Source organism: Cervus canadensis, chromosome 32 (genome assembly GCF_019320065.1).
Source record: "Cervus canadensis isolate Bull #8, Minnesota chromosome 32, ASM1932006v1, whole genome shotgun sequence".
Classification (NCBI taxonomy): Eukaryota; Metazoa; Chordata; class Mammalia; order Artiodactyla; family Cervidae; genus Cervus; species Cervus canadensis.
This window is the reverse complement of record NC_057417.1, coordinates 34529973-34555354: the sequence shown is the minus strand read 5'-3', so window position 1 is coordinate 34555354 and position 25382 is coordinate 34529973. Positions and strand designations below refer to the sequence as shown.

The window sequence follows — 25382 nt, the reverse complement described above, 5'->3', positions numbered from 1 at the left end:
TTTTTTAAGTTGTGGTATATCCATCAGTGGAATATGACCCAGTTATAAAAAGGAACAAGTACAGCATGGAAGCAGGACGCTTGGGAACCTGTGACTCAGTTAGACCAACAGCAGAGGACGTTCCGGCCAAGTGCACATGGATATTCTCCAGAAAAGACCGCGTGTCAGGCTACAAAACAAGTCTCAGTAAGCTAAGTTTATTGATCTAACGGAATTAACTCAATGAGATGAAAGTAAAGCCCAGTAATAGGAAAAAAAAACTGGAAAACAAATATGTGAAAACTAAAACAACAGACTCAAGCAATAGATCAGAGAAGAAATCACAAGGAAATTAGGAAATACTTTGAGAAAATAACGTGAACACAAAACACAGGATACCAATGAAAGCAAGGCTCTTGGGGAATTTATAGCCTTAAATGCCTACATTTTAAAAGAAAGCAAAGTAGTGAGTCACTCAGTCATGTCCTACTCTTTGCAACCCCATGGACTGTAGACCAGGCTCCTCTGTCCACCGAATTCTCCAGGCCAGAATACTGGAGTGGGTAGCCACTCCCTTCTCCAGGGGATCTTCCCAACCCTGGGATTGAACCCAGGTTTCCCACATTGCAGGCAGATTCTTTACCAGCTGAGCCACCAGGAAAGAGGAGGATCTCAAATCAATAACATGAGTATACATCTTAAGAAACTAGAAAAGGAAGAGCAAATTGAGCTCAATGCTAGAAGGAAGAAAGTAATAAAGACTAGAACAGAGATAAATGACACAGAAAACAGAAAAACAGTAAGAAAATTAACAAAACCAAAAGCTGGTTATTTGAAAAGATCAACAAAATAAACAAATCTTTGGCTGAAATGACTAATATGTTTCAATATAGATAAAAATCAGCTACATTTCTAAACAACAGCAATGAAAAATCTGAATAAAAAAGGAATTTAACAAAATCAGTCCATTTACAAGAGCGTCAAAGAGAGCAAACTACTTAGGTTTTAATTTACCCAGGGAGGTAAAAGATTTGTATACTGAAAGCTGCAAAAGATTGCTGAAAGAAATTAAAGAAAAACTAAATAGATGGGGAGATATACCATGTTCATGGATAGGAAGACTTAAAATGGTTAAGACGTCAGAGGAGTTGAAACCACCTTGGAAAAGAACAAATTGGGAAAATTCATATTTCCTGATTTCCAAGCTTGATAGAAAGATACAGTAATCAGAAAATAAAGGACTTCATGGTGACAACATCATGGAGGAATTTCACTTCTGAGAGAAAGACACTAGTCTCAAAAGATTAAAATTGTAGGACTCCATTTATAGGACATTACTGAGAAAGAAACGAAACTGTGGGGAAGAGAGCAGATCAGAGGCTGCAGCAGGACCGCGGGTATGCGGGGGCGATCATCAGCTGACAGCAGGAGGGGGCTCTGAAGTGACGGCCTTAGTTTGTGCTCTGATTAAGGGGCAAGTAGTTAAAATGCCTGGGACTGTACACCAAGAAAAAGACAATTTGGAAAGACTGATGCTGACATTGAAGCTCCAACACTTTGGCCACCTGAGGAGAAGAGCCAACTCACTGGAAAAGACCCTGATGCTGAGAAAGATTGAGGGCAGGAGGAGAAGGGGGTGACAGAGGACGAGATGGCTGGATGGCATCACAGACTCGATGGACAAGAGTTTGAGCAAACTCCAGGAGACAGTGAAGGACGGGGAAGCCTGGCGTGCTGCAGTTCATGGGTTGCAAAGAGTCAGGCACAGTTAAGCAACTGAACAACAACAGCTATATGACAATTCTAGAAGTCAAAGGTAACAAGCCTCCTGGTATACGTTCTGTAGCTTATCGTGATGGTGATTACAAGCAGGGGCACATATCTGTCAAGTGTGACTGTGGTGTCTGGTGGGGTGGGTGGGTGGAAGAGGAGTGTTTGACCACTGACATTCTTCAGATCTGGAGGAACATGGTGATAAGCAAAAGCAGACGGGCTTTCACTTCACTCACTGTTTTCACGCGTGCATGCTCAGTCATGTCCGACTACACAACTCCATGGACTGTAGCCCATCAGGCTCCTCTGTCTGTGGGACTTTTCCAGGCAAGATACTGGAGTGGGTTGCCATTCCCTTCTCCAGAGGATCTTCCCGACTCAGGGATCGAACCCGTGTCTCCTGCATTGGCTGGAGGGCTCTTCACCACAGAGCAACCAGGGAAGTCCAGTCACTGTTTTAAGCTTCTCCAAGGCAACATGCTGTCTGAGATCTGCTCTCTGGGGGACAACTCCCACGGCCCACCCTCGATGCCCCACGACACTGGGCGTTAGAAGGAACACATCCTGTCGTGTGTGGAGCACGCCCCGACGACACGGGCGTTTAAAATCCCTCAGGGCTGGCACTGAAGGGGACGCTTGGGGTGCAGAGTCTGACCCACAGGAAGCACTGGGTGAACGTCAGCTGTTTTGGCGCAAAGATTACGACAGCTGCTGATGGGGGCGGGGAGGGTGTCTTAGTTTCACAACCATAATGCATCGGAATCCTACATGCAAGTACCATCGGATGTCTGGGACCCAGAAAACACGCATGTGTGTATGTAAAAACATGGGCAACAGTTCATGCAGAAATATTCATCACAGCTTGTTCTCAGCAGCGGAAAACATGAAATAATTCAAGTTACAAAAGGGGAGTAGTCAACTGTAGTATGAGACAAACTAAGGGTTAATGTTTACACGAAGACTGCAGAAACACAGAAAAGTGTTACAAGACAAAGTGGAGAGTCAGGGTTTAAATGGTGTCGGTCTCACTGCACACAATGGTTATCAACAGAAAAATCGCTAGAGACTTCAGCTGAAGATGGTGGCTTCTACATTTACAATTAAGTGCAACCTCTCTCAAAGTTCCTTTAAAATGAGAGCATGGGTCTTCCTGACTTCTTGTGAGGCCTACTTCTGAATTGACAAAGAAAATAGAAGTCACAGTGTCCAAAAAACCTTAGAAGTTGGAAAACAGAAGCATCATGGTAAATGACACAAGAGAGCTAAGCCCTGGACCAGCCGTGGACATGCCGAGAAGTTTCCACCACTAACAGCCCCGAAGGTCTCGGAAACGGCGTCACGGGGAGCTCACTTCTGAAAGCAGCTTGGAGTCTCTCTCTCTTTCCCCCACTTCTCAGGGAGGAACTGCAGGAGCCGGCACAAACCGAGGAGGCGGCGCGCGTCCTATTCACGCAGCCTGTCGACGGTGGCAAGCAGCACAGCCCCACGGGTGCTGCCACGCGGGCGGCCACCACAGCCAGGAGCTCACCAGCGTCCCTCTGGAGACCCCCCCACAAGCCCGGCCACCTCCTCCCGCGCTGTCTAAACAGACTGTGCAAAGCTGATGTCACCGATCCTCAGCGTTTACAGTTCTGCAGCGACAACACACAGACCTGGCAACATCCTCTGGGGGAAGCACTGCAATCGTGAACGCAAGTTTTCAACGTTTATAGGACGAGGCAGGGGGCCTCCCCAGGTGGCTCGGTGGTAAAGAATCCGCCTGCCAACACAGGAGACGCTGGTTCAATCCCTGGGTCGGGAAGAGCCCCTGGAGGAGGAAATGGCAACCCACTCCAGTACCCTTCTCTGGAAAATCCCATGGACAGAGGGGCCTGGAGGGCGACAGCCCTCGGGGTCCCAGAGAGTCAGACACGACTGAGTGACTCAGCACACACACGCACACAAGTTGATACAGATTATCTAGTTCGTCTTGGCTGAGGTGTGGGAGTCCTTGGTTTTTGAGGAAGTGGTCCATCATCCCCGAGTTGACGATTCTGTGAGCATAAATTGCTCATGACATCCCCACATGCTCTCAACGGCTGGAGGATTTGTAGAGGCGTCCCCGGTCCTCCCAGGTACTGATGCTCTGGGTCTCCTCTTTTTCTACTTGTCACCTTTGCTGGAGGCTCACTAATTTTCAGAGAACTGGCTTTCTGCTTCAGTAATTTTCCGTTTTTCTCCTTTCATTATATTTGCTCTTTACGAGTACCTCCTTTCTGCTTGCTTTGGGTTCCCTTTGCCCTTCTTTTTCCAAGGTCTGGAGACTGGATTATAAACCAGACATCCGCCTGCTCTCCTAGAGCAGACAGCCAGGGCCGGGCACTTCTGCCCGAACCACAGACTCTCACAGGTATGTCTTCACCATCTCTTGGCTGTATATCCCTCTCCTTCGAGACGTCCTCTTTCACACCCGGGCTGTTTAACAGTGTGTTTAATCTCCAAATGCCAGGAGACTCCCCTGGGTTCCCCTGGCACTGACTTCTGGATCGAGCTCCTTCTGGACACAGAACACACGGGGGGGAGAAGCTGACGCCCCAGGACGTGCCGTTCCGCGACCGGGTGTGGTCCGTCCCGCCGTGCCTCTGCGGCCGACCAGGTCCTGCTCACTCCTTCCGCGTCTCTGCTGCCTTTCGCTTCAGTCCTGCTGCTCCTGCGAGCACTGTGCCGGGTCCTGACTGCACAGCTGGATCTGCCCACGCCTCCTCCCAGGCCACCACTCGGCTTCGTGAGTGGAAGTTACGCTTCTGTGCAGAGAGCCTCACGCAGGGTCCCTTTTGGCCCGCCGTATTTTACCTGACATTATTCCATCAGCACAAGCCACACCTACTTTAAAAACATTCATGCGTGCCCGGCACGTCATTTCTCATTCTTTTGCTTCTACCTTCCTGTGTTGTCATGGCTGAAGCGGGTCTTGTCGGTAAAATATAACTGGGTCGTGTTTGTACCCACGCTGCCAGTCTGTCTCCCAATTAGTGCGTCTACATTAAACGTGACTTGATTTCCTGGTGACTACATCTGCCACTTCACTCAAGTTCCCTGTTCGTTCCCTCTGTCTCCCTTCTCTCGCCTTCCTGTGGGTTCCCTGGCTACTTTCTAGAATCTCATTCTGCAGCGTTTTGGATACACGGCGTTGTACGCATTTCTTACTGCTGCTGGCAGCGTGGAGCTGCACACACGGAACACGGCTTCCCGGCGCGGACAGACTCCCCTGCCCGCTGTCAAATCAGCGGGGCTCGAGGCTCCCACCTCGTGTGCCGAGCACCAGCATCGCGGGACGCTCCAGGCTTCCACCCTCGGGGATGAGTCACAGAAACGCGAGGACACCCTGCCATCCGGACGAGTCTCCCTGTCTTTCCCTGTGCTGCTATCCTTTCCCCATGGAGGTTCCAGGCTTTCCCCTCTCACCGTGCCCCTCATGCCCAGGAGCTTCCGCTGACGTTCATCAAGGGCAGGTCTGCTGGTGACAGATTCTCTGAGCTCTGCTTCGGCGGAGGGTGTCTTGATTTTTCTTTCATCCCTGAGGATGTTTTTGCTGGCTGACAGCTCTTTTCTCTCAGAACTTGAGAAATGTTGTGCATTTCCTCTGGCTTCTGCAGTGTCAGATGAAAAACTCGCTGCCGCTCAGATCCATGTCCCCACAGATAATAGTGTTTCTCTCCAGCTCCTTTCAAGACTTTTCCCTTGTGATTAATTTTCAGGAGGTTGATCAGCACGTGTCACGGTACAGGTTTCTTCGGTTTTATGATGTAAGGGCTCCACTGAGCTTCTGAAATCTGTAGTTCCATGCCCTTCACCAGATCTGGGAAACTGCCAGTCATTACTTCCTAGGGTGTCTTCTCAGCCTCAACGCCCTTCTCCCCTCTGGGACCCCAGCTAAGCGAGGTCCCCCTCTGTCTCCTGACCACGGGTCCCCGAGGCTCTGCTCCTGTTTGCTCCCAGTCTGTCTCCCTGCTCTCTGCTGACGGGTTTCTGCTGACCTGGCAGCCTACTGTGGGGCGTACCTGCTGAGTTTTCTATTTTGGTTATTGTATTTTTCTGGTGTATAATTTATATTTGGTTCTTTTTTTAAAAACAATTTTTATTTCTTTGTTGAAATTTGTTATTTGTTTAGAGAGGACGCGTAACTGTTTGCAGAAGCACTCTCACAATGCTGCTGTAAAGTCCTCATCAGGCAGTTCCCCGTCTGAGTCACCGTGGCGCTGTGTCTGTCGACGGTCTTGTCTTGTCCCAACTCCAGGTAGGATGGGTTTTACTGCATCCTGGACATGCCAAGCACCATGCTGCAAGACCTCACCCCCCACTGAAGACCAGACATTTATTTTCTTGAGAGAGAAGAGAGCAGGTCTCGCAGCAGAGGCACAGCAGGTGGAGGGCAAAGCTGCTCCAGGCAGCAGGGCAACGGACGGCCGTGTCCACGAATGCCAACTCCTGGTCCTGCCCCAGCCCTGCACCCGGAAGCTGGCAGCCCAACTCCAGATGGGGCTCTTCCCCAAAGACACTAGGGTTCACGGTGAAACGTCCACGGTAGACCTAGAGAAGCCACCAGCACAGGCCCACCAGGCCCAGGAGGGACCGGGAGGGGCCGGTGCCCCGTCCTCGTGAGTGGACGCCAGGGCTGCAAGGGCAGCATCAGAAGGAAGCCTCCCCCAGCCTCCACGCTGACAGAGAAAGCAGCGTGATGAGAAGGGGGCATGGGCTGAAGGAGACCTCGGAAAGTCCTATCACTGACATCAAAGAGCTAGTGAACATATCTCACACGAGGGAATACTCAAAGAACAACAACGCTACCAAAAAACCCAAAAACCTCAGGAAATTAAGAGTATGACAGCAGAAATAAAGTAAGAACAGGCTGATAGATTTGAGAACATTTTATAGAAAGTAAAGACAAATGACAGAAGATAGGATCAAAAGTGTTTTTATAACAGAAAGCATGCAGAAAGTTCAACATCTAAGTAACAGCTTCAGAAAGAAATAACAGAGAAAACACAAGAGGAAAAATGACCAATGAATAATCGAAGGGACTTTCCAAGAGCTGGAGGGTGTGAGAGGCCACGGGCCACCCAGCCCGAGACACGACAGCGTGGCCGTGACATTTCAGGACCCTGGACAGCAGACGGCCCGCGGTCCTCCGGAGAGCAGCACGGGGCAGGCCGGGACCGCGGGCCCAGAGGCTCTGCTCCGGGGGAGGCCGCCCCTCCCGCCCGCCACAGGGTCCGTGCAGGAGTGGAGGCTGGGCACAGCCCCGGCTGGGACGCCCCCTGGTTCCTGCAGCGGGGCAGCAGGGAGCCGGGGCCCAAGCGTGCTGCAGGAGCTGTGCTCACGGGGGTGTCTGCAGGCAGGCAGAGCAGGCCTGCTGACCGGTGAGTGGGCTTCCTCCCGATGGAGCGGCCCTGGTCAGGAGGGGCGTGGGGCCGCAGAGGCCCCGACAGTGGCTCCCCCCCAGACCGAGCCCTCCGCCCGGGGGCACTGGGGTCCGGGGCAGCCTCACCCTCCTCAGCCCGGGGGCGCCGGGGTCCGGGGCAGCCTCACCCTCCTCAGCCCGGGGGCGCCGGGGTCCGGGGCAGCCTCACCCTCCTCAGCCCGGGGGCGCCGGGGTCCGGGGCAGCCTCACCCTCCTCAGCCCGGGGGCGCCGGGGTCCGGGGCAGCCTCACCCTCCTCAGCCCGGGGGCACCGGGGTCCAGGGCAGCCGCATGCTCGCCGTGGTTCACAGGCCAGGCCCAGGCCCACGGGGACGGGTTCTGCTTCTGCCTGGGCCGTGCGTGGTGGCCGTGTAGCCGCGTCCCTCTGCAGCTGTGCCCTCCTCTGAGGCAGGGCCTGTCTCCTGACCACGGTACCACAAGGGTACTCAAGACCACGCACAGCGGGCTCGGCAGGGATCCGCTCACAGCCGAGCCCCAGTGGCCTGGAAGGGTGTGGGCGTGTCCCAGGGCACAGCCATCCTGGGAGGGGGCATCTCCAGGGTCAGGGTCCCCCAGCCCTGAGGCAGGGGGCTGCTCCCGCTGGAATGGGCCTGGGGCTGGGTGGGCGGGGCCCGGAGGGCAGTGAGGGCCCTGGAGGGGTCTGGGGACGAGCCGGCCCCCACACAGATGCCCGTTCTCAGGAAGACGAGCCTGTCCAGCCCCTGAAACACAGACAGCGCCTGGGGTTTGCCGGAGCTGAGCCGCGATGGCAGGGAGCAAGAGCCCAGCTCTGTTCCAGCTGAGGGGCCCCTGAGCTGCCGCCGCTCAAGTCTTTACTCGAGTTCCACGCAGCTTTCTTCAGTAACAGAGTCATGCTTCAAAATGTCACGCGTGCACACTTGCTGTGTCACACGTGTTGCGTGTATCATGTATGTTTCACACGTGTGATCCACCCGCAGCGTCTCTCCCTGCACGAGTGACACCGCGTGGCCGAGCCCACCCCGCCCGGCCCACCAGGCTCGCGGGAAGGCTGCAGGTCGTGCAAAGGCGGCGGGTGGGCGGTGGCCAGCCGGCCTTCGGGTGCGCCGACCCTGTGGGAGCCGGGCTCCTGGCTCAGCGGTTTCAGGAAAAGACTCGCAGCAGCACTCCTGCTGCGTGGGGGGCGGGGAGGACTGGAGGGGAAGCTGCCGGGGTTCACTCAGAGCGAGCCCTCCCAAGCACCGGGGCGGACGGTGGTGGTGGGCTTCCCGGCCCCTGTCCTCCGGCCAAGCAGTTTCCCGGGAAAGCCAGGAAGCCCTCAGCCACGTGGAGGACGCTGACCCCGTGGTTACGGCTGCGAGATGCTGGGGGCAGAGGGCACAGGCTCCTGAACAGTGAGCGGGGCAGGGGCGCCCGGGGACCCTCACCCCCACAGCCTGGAGGAAGGACATACAGGCCCAGTGGGCAGTGGCCAGCCCCTCCCGTCAGCCCACCCGCTGCTCCTGGGAACACAGCGGAGCCTCCCCAGAGCTGCCCCGCTGGCCAGCGAGCACGTCCTCAGGAGCCCCCCCAGTCCCGCGGGGGCACCCCCACCGCACTGCCCACTGCCTGTCGTCACACACGCGCGCCCGCGGGTGAAACAGAGTCAGGTCCCTGCAGACAGCACCATGCCGGGCTCTGGGCAGGAGGAGGCCGCTGAGCAACAGTCAAGCCGGTGCGGGGGCGGAGAGTGGGAACGTGTGAAGACAACACGGCGGGGGTGGGCACAAAGGAGCCAGGGGCAGGGCAGGGCAGGACGTACCTGAGCGAGCTCACCTCCTCCCTGGAGAACAGGAAGCTCTGCTCAGCTGGGCCCGCCTGCGACTTCAGTATCTTCAGCTCCATCTCCAGCTGTGAGGAGACATGGGCAAGAGGTCAGCCTGGACCACGGGAGACACGGGAGAGAGGTCAGCCTGGGCCACGGGAGACACGGGCGAGAGGCCAGCCTGGGCCACGGGAGACACGGGAGAGAGGCCAGCCTGGGCCACGGGAGACACGGGCGAGAGGCCAGCCTGGGCCACGGGAGACACGGGCGAGAGGCCAGCCTGGGCCACGGGAGACACGGGCGAGAGGCCAGCCTGGGCCACGGGAGACACGGGCGAGAGGCCAGCCTGGGCCACGGGAGACACGGGCGAGAGGCCAGCCTGGGCCACGGGAGACACGGGAGAGAGGTCAGCCTGGACCAGGGCCCCGGGAGACACAGGCGAGAGGTCAGCCTGGACCACGGGAGACACGGGCGAGAGGTCAGCCTGGACCACGGGAGACACGGGAGAGAGGCCAGCCTGGGCCACGGGAGACACGGGCGAGAGGCCAGCCTGGGCCACGGGAGACACGGGCGAGAGGCCAGCCTGGGCCACGGGAGACACGGGCGAGAGGCCAGCCTGGGCCACGGGAGACACGGGAGAGAGGCCAGCCTGGGCCACGGGAGACACGGGCGAGAGGCCAGCCTGGGCCACGGGAGACACGGGCGAGAGGCCAGCCTGGGCCACGGGAGACACGGGCGAGAGGCCAGCCTGGGCCACGGGAGACACGGGAGAGAGGCCAGCCTGGGCCACGGGAGACACGGGCGAGAGGTCAGCCTGGGCCACGGGAGACACGGGCGAGAGGTCAGCCTGGGCCCCGGGAGACACGGGAGAGAGGTCAGCCTGGACCAGGGCCCCGGGAGACACGGGCGAGAGGTCAGCCTGGACCAGGGCCCCGGGAGACACAGGCGAGAGGTCAGCCTGGACCACGGGAGACACGGGCGAGAGGTCAGCCTGGACCAGGGCCCTGGGAGATACAGGGCGAGAGGTCAGCCTGGACCATGGGCCCCAGGAGCCCGGGGGTGCAGCCACTTCCCTGTGGGGGGCAGGCGAGGAGACCCTCCTCGTTGGGTTCTCGTCTGCCGCCAGGCCTACTGCAAACAGAGCTTCGGTGTTTTAGTTCTTGTCTCCACAACAGCCACGGAGGGAGACACAGTCACATGGGCACGTTGACGGGAAACGTCAGAATCTGGGGCAAGGGGACCCAGCAGCCGGAAAGAACGTATTCCAGCGCTGCAGCACTTTGATGGGTTCTAATAGTCCTGATCCATTATTTATTTTGGGCGTCAGAGTCCTCTACAGGATGTCAAGTCGCACAGACCGTCTGGAAGGCAACGAGGAAGTGAGCTGCCGTAACACTTGGGGTTGGGGTGGGAGGGGGCATGACAAGGCTGGAGAAGAGCAGGGAGGACACCCAGCTGCGGACCCAAGGGGGACAGGGACGGGGCGGGTGGTCCCGTGGGTCCCGTGGGGTGGGGCAGACCCCAGCCGTGGGCAGCGCACTCGGCCCTAGCTGCCCTGGGCTCCGAGGGCCCCGAAGGGACATGGCGGGCGGAAGGACAGGCCAGGTGGCCAGCCGCGGGTGCAGGACCACTGTCCCCACACTGGCCTCCAGCCATCCCCCAGCCCACCCTCAGGGCGTGCCACCCCCGCCCCCCAGCCAGCCCTGCCCCTGCGTGCAGGTCACTGACACTCAGCTCGGCTGTTCCTGGCCCGCTGCCCCACCCGGGACTCCTGCTGGTCTGGCTGTCCTGATGCCCAGGGAGGACTTTAACCCCGGTGAGTTCCCCACCGAGCCCCCGAGGGAACAGGGGAAGCCAGGAAGGCTCCTCATGGGGTCCACACCAGCTGCAGGCCCCGGCTGGGAGTGGGGCGGCATCGCCGAGGCGGGGTCTGTGGCCAGGCTGATGCCTGAACCGAGCCCTCCAGGCCAGTCCTGCAAGGGCCTCCTTGGGCAACCTGACTGGAGAGATTCCTGGGCCCCAGACACTCAGTCTTGTGACTCCCCGACCGGCCGTCAGGTCCCTGGAGGAGACCCCGCCCCTAAATGGGCCAGCGGGCCTGGGAGACCTGAGCCTGCCTGCCGGAGCACAGACCAAACACAAGCACCCTGGGGACCAGCTCCCAGAACAACCTCGTGGAGCTGAGTTACATGCGGGCCCACAGCCAACTCCTCCACCTCTCCCAGCGCTGAAGGACAGGGTCCAGCGCCCGCCGCGCTAGCTGAACCACCCAGAGGTGGCAGGGGCCCTCGGCGTGGCCCCGTGGTCAGGGCGATGGCCCGATTCACTGGCCGGCATCAATGATGCCCGTACCATGTGGCGTGGCGAGCAGAGCAGAACCCAGTCGTGTTCAGGACCAGCAGCGTCCACGTGTCCAGAGGCCCCCAGACCTCTGCTCGGAAGCTGGGGCTTGGACAAAGCTCCTCCTGGGAACCAAGCTGTCCGTGTGCTGCTGACCCTGAGTGCCCAGTCCCTCCTCTCTCATGCCATCCGCACCTCCTACCTGGCAGCTGGTGGTGGTCACCCAGGAGCCCCCCATCTCACTGTCTCCACCTTCATGGTCATGATCAAACACACCTGCAGACACGAACTTCCCTGGATCAAGGTTAGGATTAGGGTTCCCCTGGGGGAATGTGGGCCCGGCAGTCGATCCGAACTGGTCCCTGTTCCGTGCAGGCGGGGGCTGATCTGACAGCAGGGCACAGGGGTGGTCTCTCCTGGAGACCCACAGCCCTGTGCCAGGCCCTGCCGGAGGCCCACACACCTCGTCCTGGAACCCGCGGGCACTCTGCAGCCTCCAGAATCGCACTCAGACGGATGAAGTGGAGAAGCCTCTCTCCAGCTTTGCCTGGTTCCTCGCCCAGCCTGCAGTCCCCAGGCTCGGCTCACGCGTTTACCAGCTAAGAGGCTGATGTTCTTCCCTTCTTTAAAATGTATTTATTGTTTATAAAAACGGAACATTTCCTACACGTTGTTCTGTATGTTAATTTTTTTCACGTAGTACCTCTGGAGGCATTTGCAGATCCGCACACAGAGAGCGCCCAGTTCGCAGTCATGGGTCCAGGAACCGCCCCCGACGGCCAACCTCCTGCCGACCAACATCTGACCTGCTTCCTGTCCAGCGGCTCAGACACGCCGGTCCCCTGGGCACGAACCGACCTACAGGCCGAGTCCCAGAGCTGCATGTCTGCCTGCAGTCCCACCTGACGTCATCACCGCACAATGCACGGTGGAGTCAGCCAGCTCACAGGCTGCAGTGACCGCAAGTGTTCACTGCAGGGCGCCCAGCCTGGGGCGAGCGAGAAGCTTGGGCTGCTCACGCTAAAGGCCCCGAGCCCCTGGCGGCTTTCAGGGAGGGCTTTTAAGGACAAGATCGGGGCAAGGGTTGTGGGTGTCTGAGCTGCCTGAAGGCATTCTTCTGCTCTGTTGTGGGGAGGTAACTGGGGGGTATTTTGGGCGTCAACACCATCAACCTTCTGGATCCAACTGGCCTTGGGCCCACATGCGGGGGGTCAGCACCTAGTGAACGTCTGAGCTGGCAGGGGCCTTAGTGTCTGCAGACAATGAAGCACACGGGCCAGGAAGCTACCTACTGCCTCGAGGAACTGAAGGCCCTGGGCGTCCTGCTAGAGCTGAACTCATCACTGCTCTGTCTCGTTGACCGTTTCCCTCTGTTTCTGCGTCTCCTTGCTTTTCTGATTAAATGTGCTCTTTGGCACTGGGGGACAGCCTGGGAGGTAAAGGTCTTTCACAGACGAGAGGCGGGGACCCGGGAAGGCCCCACAGGTCCTGCTGGGCTTCAGGCGGGGCCCAGCTGGCCTCGCGGTGGCAAAGAAAGGCTCCTCGCCCCCCATGGGCGTGCGCGGCTTCCTGTCTGTAACCAGGTCAGCTTCGGACATCCGGTCGACAAGAATCCTGGGGCCTTCTCTCTCCTGCCTCACCCACTCCATATTTTAAAAAGTACCCAAACCACCTATTCTCAGAACCTGGGGCTCGGGGAGGGTGAAGCCGCACGTCCAGGGCCCAGCCATGGGCGGAGCCAGCTTGTCCGTCAGGACCCGCGGCTCCCGCGTCCGCCCACCTCTTACTGCTGCTGGAGCAGGAAGGAGAATTTTCCTCATCGTCTGACTCGTCTCTGTAGACACAGGCTCCGTCAACTTTCTGTGCGTCGGCTCTGCCGCCCGCCCTCTCGCGGGGTCTCAGGTGGGCTGCGGGGCCTGCTCCTCCCCAGCACCGGTCCCGCATCTCTTCCTGTCCAACAGTGACGGCTGTGAGCTCCAGAACACCAAGGTACGGTTCTAACACCAGACGCTGCTGCCCGCATTCTGGCTTCGGTGGGACTAATCTAGCATCTTCCTATTTACAGCATGTCGGTTTTCACTTGAAATGAAAACACTCATGCTGAGAAATTACCCGTATGTTATTAAGGGATCTTAAGACTGACTGTTGGACTTTGTCAAGCGGGTTTTTAGCAAATACAGAGCAGAGATCCTGTGAACTGACAGCCCAGGGTCGAAGCGGCAGCCTGGCGTGGAGAAGCCCTGCACACATCCCGTCCCGATGCGTGTGGACGCACGCGGCACCTCCGAGCACCTGCGCACGTCCCGTGACACGCGTGGATGCACGCGGCACCTCCAAACGTCCCGTCCCGACATGCGTGGACACACGCGGCACAGATGGGCCCCTGCGGAGTTGGCGTCCGTACAACCCAAGCTTCCCTCCCCTGTGCCCAGGCAGCCTGGGCAGTGTGGATGGCACTGGACCTGCAGCGGGACTTCCCTGGGACTCACACTCGGATGCTGCTCCGTCTCTTCCTTTTTGCTGGCGGGGTGACAGAGGTGGCTGGTTTTTTTACAAGTCGGTAGTAACTGGTCTGTTTGAAATTTCTCTCTCTTCTGGAGTCAGTGTTCATAGGTTATATTTTCGTAGAAGATGATTCATCTCATTCAGGTTTTCACTTTAAACAGAGTTGCGACATAATTCCTAACTTTTTACATAACTCACGGAGGCCTCGTGATTGTCTCCGGGGTTCTCTCTAACGCGTGTTCTCGGCGGTCCTCACCGCAGAGGGGAAGCCTGTGTGCGGGGCAGTGCTTGCCCTGTGAGTGTCCACCTCCACGAATCTGCGCAGGGGCACATGGGGAGCCTCGTCCAGGGCAGACTGGAGCCTTCGGGGCCCGGGACACGCGCTCCTCACCCGCCCCTGCCCGGCCAGCAACTCCAAGAGAACGACTCTTATTTCTTCGTTTGGGTAGTGATGCTTTCTATTAATTTTTTACTAGGATTGTGAATAATTAATGTTTTACTAGTTTGTTTTCAAAGCACAGGCATTTGGATTTATTTGTTATTTCTACCATTTTTCACTTTCTCATTAACTTCTGCTTTGATCTTTACAAATTCCTACTTCTCCTTTACTAAGGTTAATTCTGTCTTCCTTTTCCAAGTTCTTGGATTGGGTGTTTAATCCATACATATTCACTCTTTCTTGTTCAATAACATAAATATTTAAACCTGTGATTTTTTTCTTCTCAGCGCTGGTCTGGCTGTTTCCCACAGGCTCTGAAGGGAAGAGTTCCCATTAAGACTATTTTCTCAATTTTATGACCCAAGAATGAGAGCGAGTCTCTTGTTCTATTATTTTTTTTCTTTCAAGAATTAGGTGCTATTTCTTTTTTTGGTTGTGCTCTTAAATTCAAATTTCATCACAGTGTGATCAGAGAAAAGCTATTTGTTCTATTGGAATTTTTTTTAAGTTTTAAAAAGTTTTATTTTTTATTTTTGGCTGTGCCGGGTCTCCACTGCCGTGTGCAAGCTTCCTCCGGTCGCGGTGCATGCGGGCTCCTCACTGCGGAGGCCCCTCTCGTCGCAGGGTACACGCCCCAGGGAGCAAGGGCTCAGCAGCTGTGGCTCCGGACTCGAGGCTCCACGGTCTGTGAGCTCGCCCCAGGCCAGAATGGAACCCGTGTTCCCTGCACTGCAGGGCGGTTCTCAACCAGGGGACCACCAGGGAAGCCCGTGCTACCCGAGGGCGCTGGGTCTCGCAAGCCAGCGTCACCTGGCGGTCTGGTGAAACCGCCAGGGCTGGACTCACCGTCTCACTCAGCTCCATCCTGAGGAAGACCCCGGGGACAGCACCTGCTAAGCCCCCAGGCCACAGCGGCCCTCCAGCCAACTCCGCCTCCTCTGCAGCAGGGTCGGGTCACAGGCGGCTCCAGGGGAGGTCAGAGTGGGTGTGCCGGGAGAGGTTCTGACAGAGGAGGGCCAGCACAGTGGACCCGGGGAGCCAAGGCACAGAGCATGGAAACCTGAATGCAGGAAACGGGCAAGGGATCCTCAGTTCTGGTCTCAGTCACTGGTAGTCAAGTCTCTGCTGGGGGCGACTCTAAAGCAACACACTGCCCAGTACCTTCTGGAAGAGGGTCCTGGCACTCCAGGGAGGTTGGGGGAGAGCAGGGCCAGGACAGACCTTTCTGGAAGGACCTGGGGAGGGACAGGGCCCCAGACGGCCGGGCTGTCTGGCAGGGACTGCCTGCAACTCCAGCTCCAAGCTGGTCCCTGGAGACCCACCCGCGCCTGGCCCCGCGCTCCAGCCAGGGACAGGGAGCGGGCCGCTGAGGGCACAGAGTCTGTTTCTCTCCACCTGACCCAGCGTCGCCCCGAGGCCCAGAGCCTGGGGGCAGCCCTGCCCTCCATGCCTCCTCCCACCAAAGCCGGAGAGGGTGCTTCTGTCACAGATCGAGGGCCTGGGCGGGACTGAGCCTCCCCAGGAAAAAACACTGACCTGCGGGCAGCAATGCACAGGATCCCAGAGAGGTGGGCCCTGAGCGCGGCCCAGCACATGGTCTGGGAGCATCCAGGACGCAGCAGAAGCCAGAGCGTGGGGAGGTCGGGAGACCAGAGCCCACGGGGTGCGCGGGGGCAGGGAGGAGCGGCACCTGAGGACCCAGCAAACTGACCGGCCCCCGGGGCTGAGGACGGACATGAGGAGGATGGGAGAGACCAGGCCTGCTCCCAGCGGCCAGGCTGGCATCTCCGGGTCCGCAGGCACCGGGCAGGCACTCAGCAGGCATCAACTCCCCAGCAGAGCGCTGCCCGCCCTGGGCCCACTGGTGACACGACCCCTCCCTCTCCGCGAGGAGACTGGACGCTAATGGTCCTCAAGGCGAGCTTGCTAGTACAGCACGACCTTTAGACAGAGCCCGTGAACGTCAGTTTAATTCGCTGGGCCGGTACCCAACCCCACAACGCGCTTCCCCTCCCCCAACAGCAAGTCTAACTAGTGTGGCCGCTGGTGAGCACCAGCGTGAGGGGTCACACACGTCTCATCACAGGAGCCCGGCCTCTGTCCAGCCCCACAGACGGTCACGACGGGGCTGAGGGCCTGGGTTTCCAGAGCTGCCCACCCAGGGCCCTCACTGCAGAGGTCCAGGCTGCTGCCTTCTCCTCCGGAGCCCCACTGGGCGGGGCCCCAGGCCTCCTGGAGACGGGAGGACAGGTCTGAGACCAGAGGGGACCCCGGCCGAAGGGCCTGCTCAGCCTGGACCCTTCGAGCACCCAGGAAGGTCTCGGGGGGCGGGGGTGCTGCGTCCTGGGAGGGCCTGGAACGGCCTCCTTGTCGATTCCACCTCAGCCTGAGGGCCAGGCCAGGTGCAACAGGCCACAGGTGGTCACCACCGGCTCAGCCAGCTGCTGACCTGAGCTCGGACACACCGTCGCCTCGGATAAAAAGAAGCCCCACTGGAGAACGTGTTCAGGCTGCATTTTTCCCTGGAAGGCCATTTCTTGAGTGGGCACATTTGCTGAGAGCGCTCACAGCACCGAGCTGCAGGGCGCCGCCAGCTCCCAGGGGAGCCCGTCCGCCGGCTAGAGTCCAACGGGAGGCCCGCCCGAAACCTGGTGAGTGAGCGCCAGGCCTCACCTGGGGCAGGAGACGGGAGGACGGCTACGAAAGTGCAGAGACAGGATCCAAGGTCGCGCTGTGTCTGCTGTGGGAGCCACGCAGGCCCCGTGAGCACGGCCCCCCTGTGCCCGTGCAGAGACGGGGGCGCTCCGCCAGGCCCGGCCAGTGGGACCCCGGCCCTCTGCCCCCTGTCACAGCCTGGCTCTCAGAGATGCGGGGCCCTCGCACAGCCACAGGGTCAGTCACCGTCTGGCTCCACCTACATAAGCCTAAGCGGCATGGGCCTTCACACATGGACTCACGCCTCCGGGCCAGGCCCCTGAGAAAGCAGCGTTTCCCAGTGGGCGCTGAGGCTCGGGGCAGGGGCCAGGGCTGGGGAGGCCTGCTCCTCACGGTCTCCGTGGTCACCTCCGAGCCCAACCGACACACCCGCCTAGGACAGACGTTTCCCAGTCACAGCAGGACAGATCCAGAACGTGAAATGACTCACCACCAGTCAGAACCAGGAGGTGCTTTTAATAATAATTTATGGAAAGGCAGCTGGCCCCGCTGGAGGACTGTGATAAGGCCGGATGTTTGGGTGGGGGGGCGCACATGGGTGGTGCTGCCAATGGTGAACAATGGAGGCTCACCCCCCTCCCGGTGATTCACTGGCCTGAGCACTGCGGTCGACAGTGACGCAGCGTCAGCAAGATCTGTGGGGCTGGGCACCGCCTGGCAGGGCTACGAACCATCTCCCACCATCCGTGTGATCTGTGCTCGAGCCCTGGGACTCAGAGAGCACCGCTGGTCTCCCGTGCAGGGGAAGCCCCGGAGGCCCGCAAGCCCCTGGAACCTGCCTGGCTGCGCTGTCCACGGGCAACGGAGGCGGCTGTAAAGCACATGTCACTGGGCGGCACACGAAGCCTGGACGCTCACTGCCTGGACCACTGCGCCCACTTGGAGACGGAGCGGAGGAGGAGGGCGATGGGAGGCAGAGGGGGTCGCCAGGCCGCCCGTGCTCACTGCCCTTCTGGACCGGCCTTTCCGGGAGGAGCCCTGGGAGGCTGGCCAAGGACCCCAGCACAGGTGTCCAGCCCAGTCCCTGAGGTCAAGTGACAGCAAGGGGACAGTTAGAACCAAAACCTCCCGTCCAGCCACAGCCCGCCCAACCTAATGAGGGCCGGGCGTGTCAAAGACACAACTACAGTGGGGGACGTCTTTCCTTGGGATGTTAATTGCATTTAAAGAAAAAAACATGAATGGTACTCACACATACTAATTGGCATGAATTTGCTAATTATTAACAAAAAGTCAAACTGTCTTTGTGCTGTCATCTGCAATTACCTACAGATGCTTAATTATTATTAATTTTTTTTTAAACGTCTCTTCTTGCCTAGCGAGCTGACTTTGGGCCGGACAACAGCAGGTCAGGGAGCTGGGGATGGGAAAGAAAGAGCAGGAACCTTCCTGGACAGAGGCCCTGGGGTGGTCAGGGACCCTGGATGCAGGCTGCTCGCCGCCCAGACCCAGAGGAGCCCCACCCTCTTAGCGGCAGCAACACACACCGGCAGGACCAAGGCCTTGGGCACTGGCGTGGGAGGGAGGGCTGACTGTGGCCTCCAAGCCTCAGCATGTGGGGGTCACTGCCCCTGCTCCAGTCTCTTACTCCTCCACCCCTCGGGGGTTTACATCAGAGCAGAAAGCCCCCTGTAAGCAAACAGAAGCACTTCCTGGGCGATCCCACTCCCTGAGGACTGGCCCATGGGCATCAGGCTGGGTCCTCCGGGGCTGCAGGGCCCTCTGGACCCAGTCGGGAGCAAGAACAGAGGCTCGCATGCTCCCGCCCTCGGGTCCCTGCACTGCCACTTCTCATTTTCCCTTCAACAAGGAAAGAGAAGAGAGAAGTGAAATAAACACAAAATAAAGATGGGAGAATCAAAGGCAGAGATTAAAAGCCTCTCTGAGGAGACAGCAACAGCCCAGATCCAACAACAAGCCTGAAAGGACCAGTGCGAGGAGTCTGCAGTGCCATGGGCGTGCACGCAGGGGCCACCGGCACCGCACCTCTGGGTTCAGACGAGAGACAGGCCGTGCACTCCGGCCCTCTGCAGGGTCAGCACCACTGCGACAAGCTGCCTCATGCAGAGCGGTCCCCAAAGGTCCCCCGGTGGCCAGGGGAGGCCCTTGCACTGAGTTTGGGGCACCAGGCCCACAGGAGGCTCTCCACAGTGGCAGACACCAGACTTGCCCCAGGAGACGTGCAATAACACCCCCGCCTGGCTGCCCGCCCCCTACAAGCTCCAGTGTAACTGATCTGGAGGAGGGACTTCAAAGCCCCTGGAGGCTTCACATGAAGAGCAGAAACTGCAGGAGCTGCAAGTAGGAGGAAGCACACAGCCCTGCAGCCCCCGTGAGCAGGGGCAGCTGCCCCAGCGGCCCAGTGCCCACTGGGCCAAGGGCCAGGAGCCAGTGGGCAAGCGCAGCAGGCCTATCCCCCCTCCTCCTGAGAGGGCACCCAGCTCGTCCAAAAGCCCCGGGGCTGGGGAAGCTCCTGCAGGTTTCCCAGCCTGGTGCCGTGGGCGTGTGGACCTCACCGACTCAGGGTTTCTAGGGGCAACTGTGCTCTCGGGCACTCTCCAGCTCAAACCCAACAAGGAAGTCATGCAGGAGACACACAACGTCCTGTCCCCAGGGCCTCGTAGGAGGGGCCATCCATCTTCAAGGACACCCCCCGACCCCCGCCCGGTGGCCCCAGAGTCAAGGTCCATGGACAAGGACAGGGAGGAGGGGAGGCCCAGGGACGCCCCACCCCATCACCAGAGCCCACCCTCCCAGCTCCCGGAGGCTGTGATCGGGGGCTTCCGCGGGTCCAGCCGTGCCCTCTGCCTCCTCAGGTAATGCTCCCCTAGGCCCCAGCCTCTCCACCCCAGGTGGGGCTGACCCCGACTCCCCACAGGCATCTGAGATGGAGCAGCCAGGCGGGGTTGGCCTCGGGCTCTGCCCCATGGGCACTGACGCCCACCTTCGAGGGGTAAGCACACAGGGTGCTTCCCGGCCGGGACTCGGTGCTCTGGACCCCAAGCCCGCTGCATCTCTGACGCCGCATCCTCCTCTGAACCCAGCTCCCTGATCCCCCTTGCCTCCCCACCCCAGACTCCTCGCCTGGCCCCCCCCCCCCGCCACGCCCCCTGGGCCCCACGGGTGGAGCCCTCCCGACAGGAAGGGTCAGCAGTGGTGGAGACACCTGGGGGGCCGCCCGCGGGGCAACAAGGAGCGTTCAAGGACACCTCACCCCCACATGCATCTGCCCCACCGGCGGCGCCAACACAGAGACAGGAGCCCGACTCCAGGCAGGAGCCGCAGCGCCCACAGCAGCTCCCGGCGCCCCGCCCCCAGAGCCTCCAGTGCCCCGCCCACAGCAGCTCCCGGCGCCCCGCCCACAGCAGCCCCGGCGCCCCGCCCACAGAGCCTCTGGGTGCCCCGGCCAGCGGGCTAGCGGCCTGGGCAGGGCAACCGGACAACACATGCCCCCACACGGCCTGCCTGTGCCCAGGTGTGTCGTCCTCCAAGCCGCCAGACCAGGCGCCAGAGCGGCTCACAGCTTGCACTGGATGAGGACGCTCGCGGCCACGCTGTCCGTCTCCCATGGGCACCGAGGGCCAGCGGGGTCATGTGGCCGCGTCTGCACACGCCCAGGTGAGGGCTACCAGGCTGCAAGGACGGCAGGGCAGACGTGGTCTGACGTCAGGAGTCGGCCCGCAGCCGGGGCAACACAGAAGCAAAGGGGACGCATGAGGCTGGAGGGCTCAGGGCGCCCCGCGGGGTCAGGGTGCGGTCCGCGCTGCCGGGAGGCATGGACTCGGGCAGGCGGCACTCTGGCGCCCAAGCCTGGAGCAGGCGGGGAGCCCGCAGTCCCTGCCTGGGGGGTCTGGTCTCGACTGTGAAGCCCCCTCCGCACTGGTAGCCACGTCTCTGACAAGGGCCCCGCCGCTGTGCCACAAAGGCCTCCACCGGGCGCGGCCTCGAGACTCACCATGTCGGCTCTTTGCTTCTGGCCTCCCAGCTCCTCCAGCGCCTGTGACAGCTGAGCCTTCAAGACAAAACAGAAGCACAGTCAGCGGGCTTTCTCCTCCCGGGGCACGAGGGACCACACCTCCCCCGTCTCTGCGCACTCGCCACTGCCCAGGGAGCCCTGAATCCCCTGTTTGGAAGGAGGGGCAGTTTGCTTGCCAAGGCTACCCCCCAAGCAGCTGCCTGAAGGAGAGAGACGTTCGGGGTGGAGTTTCAGTGCCCAGGTAAGAGGCCAGGGGACTGGCCATGCACAAGGAGGGAGACACCGACCAGCACAGCATTCGCCGAGGTGACAGGACGGGGGTGTGGGGATGGGGCACAGCCGTGGGGCTGCCAAGGGCTGGCAGGGGCCCCCTCCATCTTTCCGGGGGCCTGGAGTACCAGGTAACGGGGGCCCCTGGGGGCTCCGCCTGGGTGATGCTCATCAAGCGGACAGTGCCGACGTGTGCATCTGTGTGTGTGCATGCATCATACTTCAATGAGAAAGTAGGTTTAAAATATACAGGCACCAGCACTCTGGAGGACAAATTAGGGAGAAAGGGAGGCGGTTCTGCTACAAGTGGAGGATTCTAAGCAGGATGCGCACCATCGCTGCAGGCGATCAGACAGCCCATCACGGGCCCCAGGGAGGGCCGAGTGGACGCACAGCATGGCGTCCGCCCGCGCTGGAGATCCTACGGGTGCCGCGGGCCCTCAGCTGGAGGAGGAAGGCCTCTGACAAAGCCCAGCAGGACGGAGGCTGGGCAGGGGGGAGGTGGTGGCGAGGAAGCCCCTCAGCAGCACCCGGGCTGCAGCCCTTCCTCAGAGCAGCCCAGGGGCCTGGGGAGATGTCAGGACGGCCTCCGCGTGGAGCCGAGGAGGCAGGACCAGGCCGCCACGGCCCCCAGGCTCCAGGAAGGCTGCTGGGGGCGGGGGCAGAATGAAAACACAGGTGTCAGGTCTACCCTCCTTCCTCAACGAAACCCTGCAAACAGCGGTTTCCTGGCATCAATGGGCAGGCCCCCCAGAACTCGGGTGTGAGGGATGGAAACGCAGGAGACGGGCACTGCACTGGCTCCCTCGGCCCGGGCAGGGCCCTGGACGCGCAGGACAGAGCGCAGGAGGGGACGCTGTGCAGAGGCCGCAGCGGGGAGGGGGGGCCACACGACCCCCCCCGGCCACTCGGGAGACCGGGGCTGCAGGACAAGGGGCGGCCGCAGGCCACACGCAGCCCCAACGCCCAGATCTGGACGCAGGCACAGAGGCCGGCGGAGCCGTCACGGTCCCGGGCCGGCTCCTCGCGGGGAGAGGAGGGGCAGTGCTGGCCGTCGCCCAGCTGGCGCGCTCTGCACCCAGGGGGGACCCCGAGGTGGTGCCGAGGGGGGGACCCTGCAGGGTAAGCCTTACACGGGGGCGCGGCGCTGTGAGGACACGGGGAGACAGCAGGCCGCCCAGGAGCTTCTGGCCAGTGACTCCTCACAGCAGCTCGCGCGGCCCAGGCCAGAGCGCTTCCTGATGGGAACGGCCACCCTGAGGACTCGGGGACACGCTCCCTCCGGCTGCTGCGCTGTGTGGAGCGGAGCGGGCGGGGCAGGCGTGCAGACAGAGGAGCCAGCGGCTCAGGGGCCGCCGGGAGGTCAGCGGGAGGTCACTGCCTGCCGCAGGTGAGGGCTGCACCCAGACCGCGAGGGGCTGCTTTTATCTCCGACCTTGCACCGGACGCCACCCTAGGGCAGGCAGGACAGGCGATGCCCAAGGTCACAGGGACAGGAGGAGACTGGAGCCTCAGGCCCCTGCCTTCCGGCTCACTGCACACACAGGACGGTGACAAAGTGCAAAGACAGACGCTAGTCGATCGAGGAGCGCATCTCAGCAGCACCCTCAGATGCGCCTTCACCAGGGAGCGAGCGTGGGGCAGATGGGGCCCCTGCCTGGTCCCTGTCCCGGCTCAGTCCACCCCTGCTTACCCTGCGGGCAGTGGGCCTGGGACCACAGCTGCAGCACCCTGGAACTTGCGGGAGTGCCAGGCTTCAGCCCCCGCCCCTCAGAGCTCTCTCCTCACCAGCCCTCCAACCCCAGGTCTGGGCATCCCAGCCGCCTGACCTGGAAGAGCATCCAGGCGGAGGGCGTCGCAAGGGGAAGGCACAGCTCTCAGTGGTTATCCCCTCAGAGGACGCGGGCTCAGACAATCACCCAGGGGCCAGACGGAAAAGGTCAACAAAATGAGGAGCTGTCTTTTTAACAGATAAACAAAACTGACAAACTTCTTGCTGAACTAAGGAAAAAGATAAAGCTCAAGTAAATAAAATCAGAGATGAAAGCAAAGACATCACAAAGGATGCCATAGAAACACGAAGACTGAAGAACTGCTGTGATCAACATCTGACACCAGAAAACTGGACAATGTAAAAAATAAAACTCCTACAAACATACAGTCAAGAAAAACCTTAAAAAAAAGGTCTGAGCAGACCAATAATGAGTAAGAAGAATTAATGGGAAAAAAAAAAAAAAAAAAAACCTCTCCCTACAAAGAAAGGCCCAGGATTACATGGCTTCACTGGTGGATTTTACCAAACATTTAAAAAACTATTAATACCAATCCTCCTTGAACTCTTCCAAAAAATCAAAGAGAAGGGAACACATTCAAATTCATTTTACAAGGCCAACATTACCAATATCAAAGCCAGACAAGGGTGCCAAGAGAAGACAAACAAAACGAAACAACTGCCAATAACCCTGATGAACACAGATGCAAAAACCCTCAGCAAAACACTAGCAAACTCAATTCAACAGCATGTTTCGCAGATCGTACACTGTGATCTAGTGGGACTTATCCATGGAATGCAAGGGTGGCTCAACATCCATGGATCAGTCACGGCGAAACACCACATCAGCAGAATGAAGGATAAAAATAACATAAGCATCTCAACAGAGGCAGGGAAAACATCTGATAAAATTTAATATCTTTTCACAAAAAAAATTAATTAGGTACCAAAGGAATGTTTTTCAGCATAATAAAGCCCACAGCTAACATATTCAACAGTGAAAAGCTGAAAGCTTTTCTTCTAAGATCAGGAACAAGGCAAGGACACCCACTCTCACTGGAAGCCCGAGCCAGAGCAATCAGACAAGAAAAAGAAATAAAAGGCATCTAACAGGAAAGGAAGCAGTAAAACTGTCTCCTTGCAGATGATATGGTCTTATGTATAGAAAATCCTAAAACTTCACTAGAAAACCATTAGAACTAATGAACAAATTCAGTGAATACATAGAAATCAATATACAAAAGTAAGTTGCAGGTTTCCCTGGCTGTCCAGCGGTAAAGAATCTGCCTGCCAATGCAGGGGACATGGGTTTGATGCCTGGTCCGGAAAGATTCCACGTGCCTCGGGGCAGCTAAGCTGGTGCCGCCACAACTACTGAAGGCCTCGTGCCCTTGAGCCCAGGCTCTGAGACAAGAAGCTACCACGAGAAGCCCACAGAGCAATCGAGAGGGGCCCCTGCTCACCGCAACGAGAGGAAGTCTCCACACAGCAACGAAGACCAGCACAGCCCCGACCTCCAAAAGCCGTTTCTGTGCACCAACAGTGCACCACCTGACAAAGAAACTAGACAGTTCCATTCACAACAGCCTCAGGTCAGGTCAGGTCAGTTCAGTCGCTCAGTCGTGTCCGACTCTCTGCAACCCCATGAACCACAGCATGCGAGGCCTCCCTGTCCATCACCAAGTCCCGGAGTCCACCCAAACCCACGTCCATGGTGTCGGTGACGCCATCCAACCATCTCATCCTCTGTCGTCCCCTTCTCCTCCTGCCCTCAATCTTTCCCAGCGTCAGGGTCTTTTCAAATGAGTCAGCTCTCTGCATCAGGTGGCCAAAGTATTGGATTTTCAGCTTCAACATCAGTCCCTCCAGTGAACACCCAAGACAACAGCATCAAACAACGATAAAATAGGACTCCGCTGGTGGCTCAGCGGTAAAGAATCTACCTGCTAATGCAGGAGAGAAAAGCCAGATCTCTGATCTGGGAAGATCCAGTACGCCCGTGTGCCACAGCTAGTAAGCCTGCGCTCCAGAGCCCGGGAGCTGCAGCTACGAGGCCCACACACCACGGCTCCTGAAGCCCTCTCGCCCTGGAGCCCGTGCTCCGCAACGGGAGAAGCCGTGGCCATGAGAAGCCCACATACAACCAGAGAACAAGCCCAGGCAGCAGCTGAGACCCAGCAAAGTCGAAAATTAATTCATAAAAACAATAAATTTAACCAAGGAGGTAAAAGAGCTATGCACTGGAAAATATAAGACTCTGATGATAGAAACTGAATACGATGTAAATAAATGGAAAGATATTCTGTGTTTGTGGATTGGAAGAATACTGTTAAATAGTGCATACTTTCCAAAGCAAGCTACAGATTCAAAGTCAACTCAATCAACAGTCCAC

General features: G+C 58.8%; 1 protein-coding gene across 2 annotated transcripts in view; it reads right to left on the bottom strand.

Moving 5' to 3' along the window:
• The window catches only part of MAD1L1 (mitotic arrest deficient 1 like 1), a 233028-nt gene that overhangs the window by 64194 nt on the left and 143452 nt on the right, over nt 1-25382 (bottom strand). For both annotated transcript variants that reach the window (XM_043456237.1, XM_043456239.1), the window contains 2 exons: nt 20929-20985; nt 8972-9060 (listed from right to left, as the gene is read on the bottom strand). In XM_043456237.1, coding sequence (XP_043312172.1) covers nt 8972-9060; nt 20929-20985 — 146 coding nt within the window. The remainder of the gene's footprint in view (nt 1-8971; nt 9061-20928; nt 20986-25382) is intronic.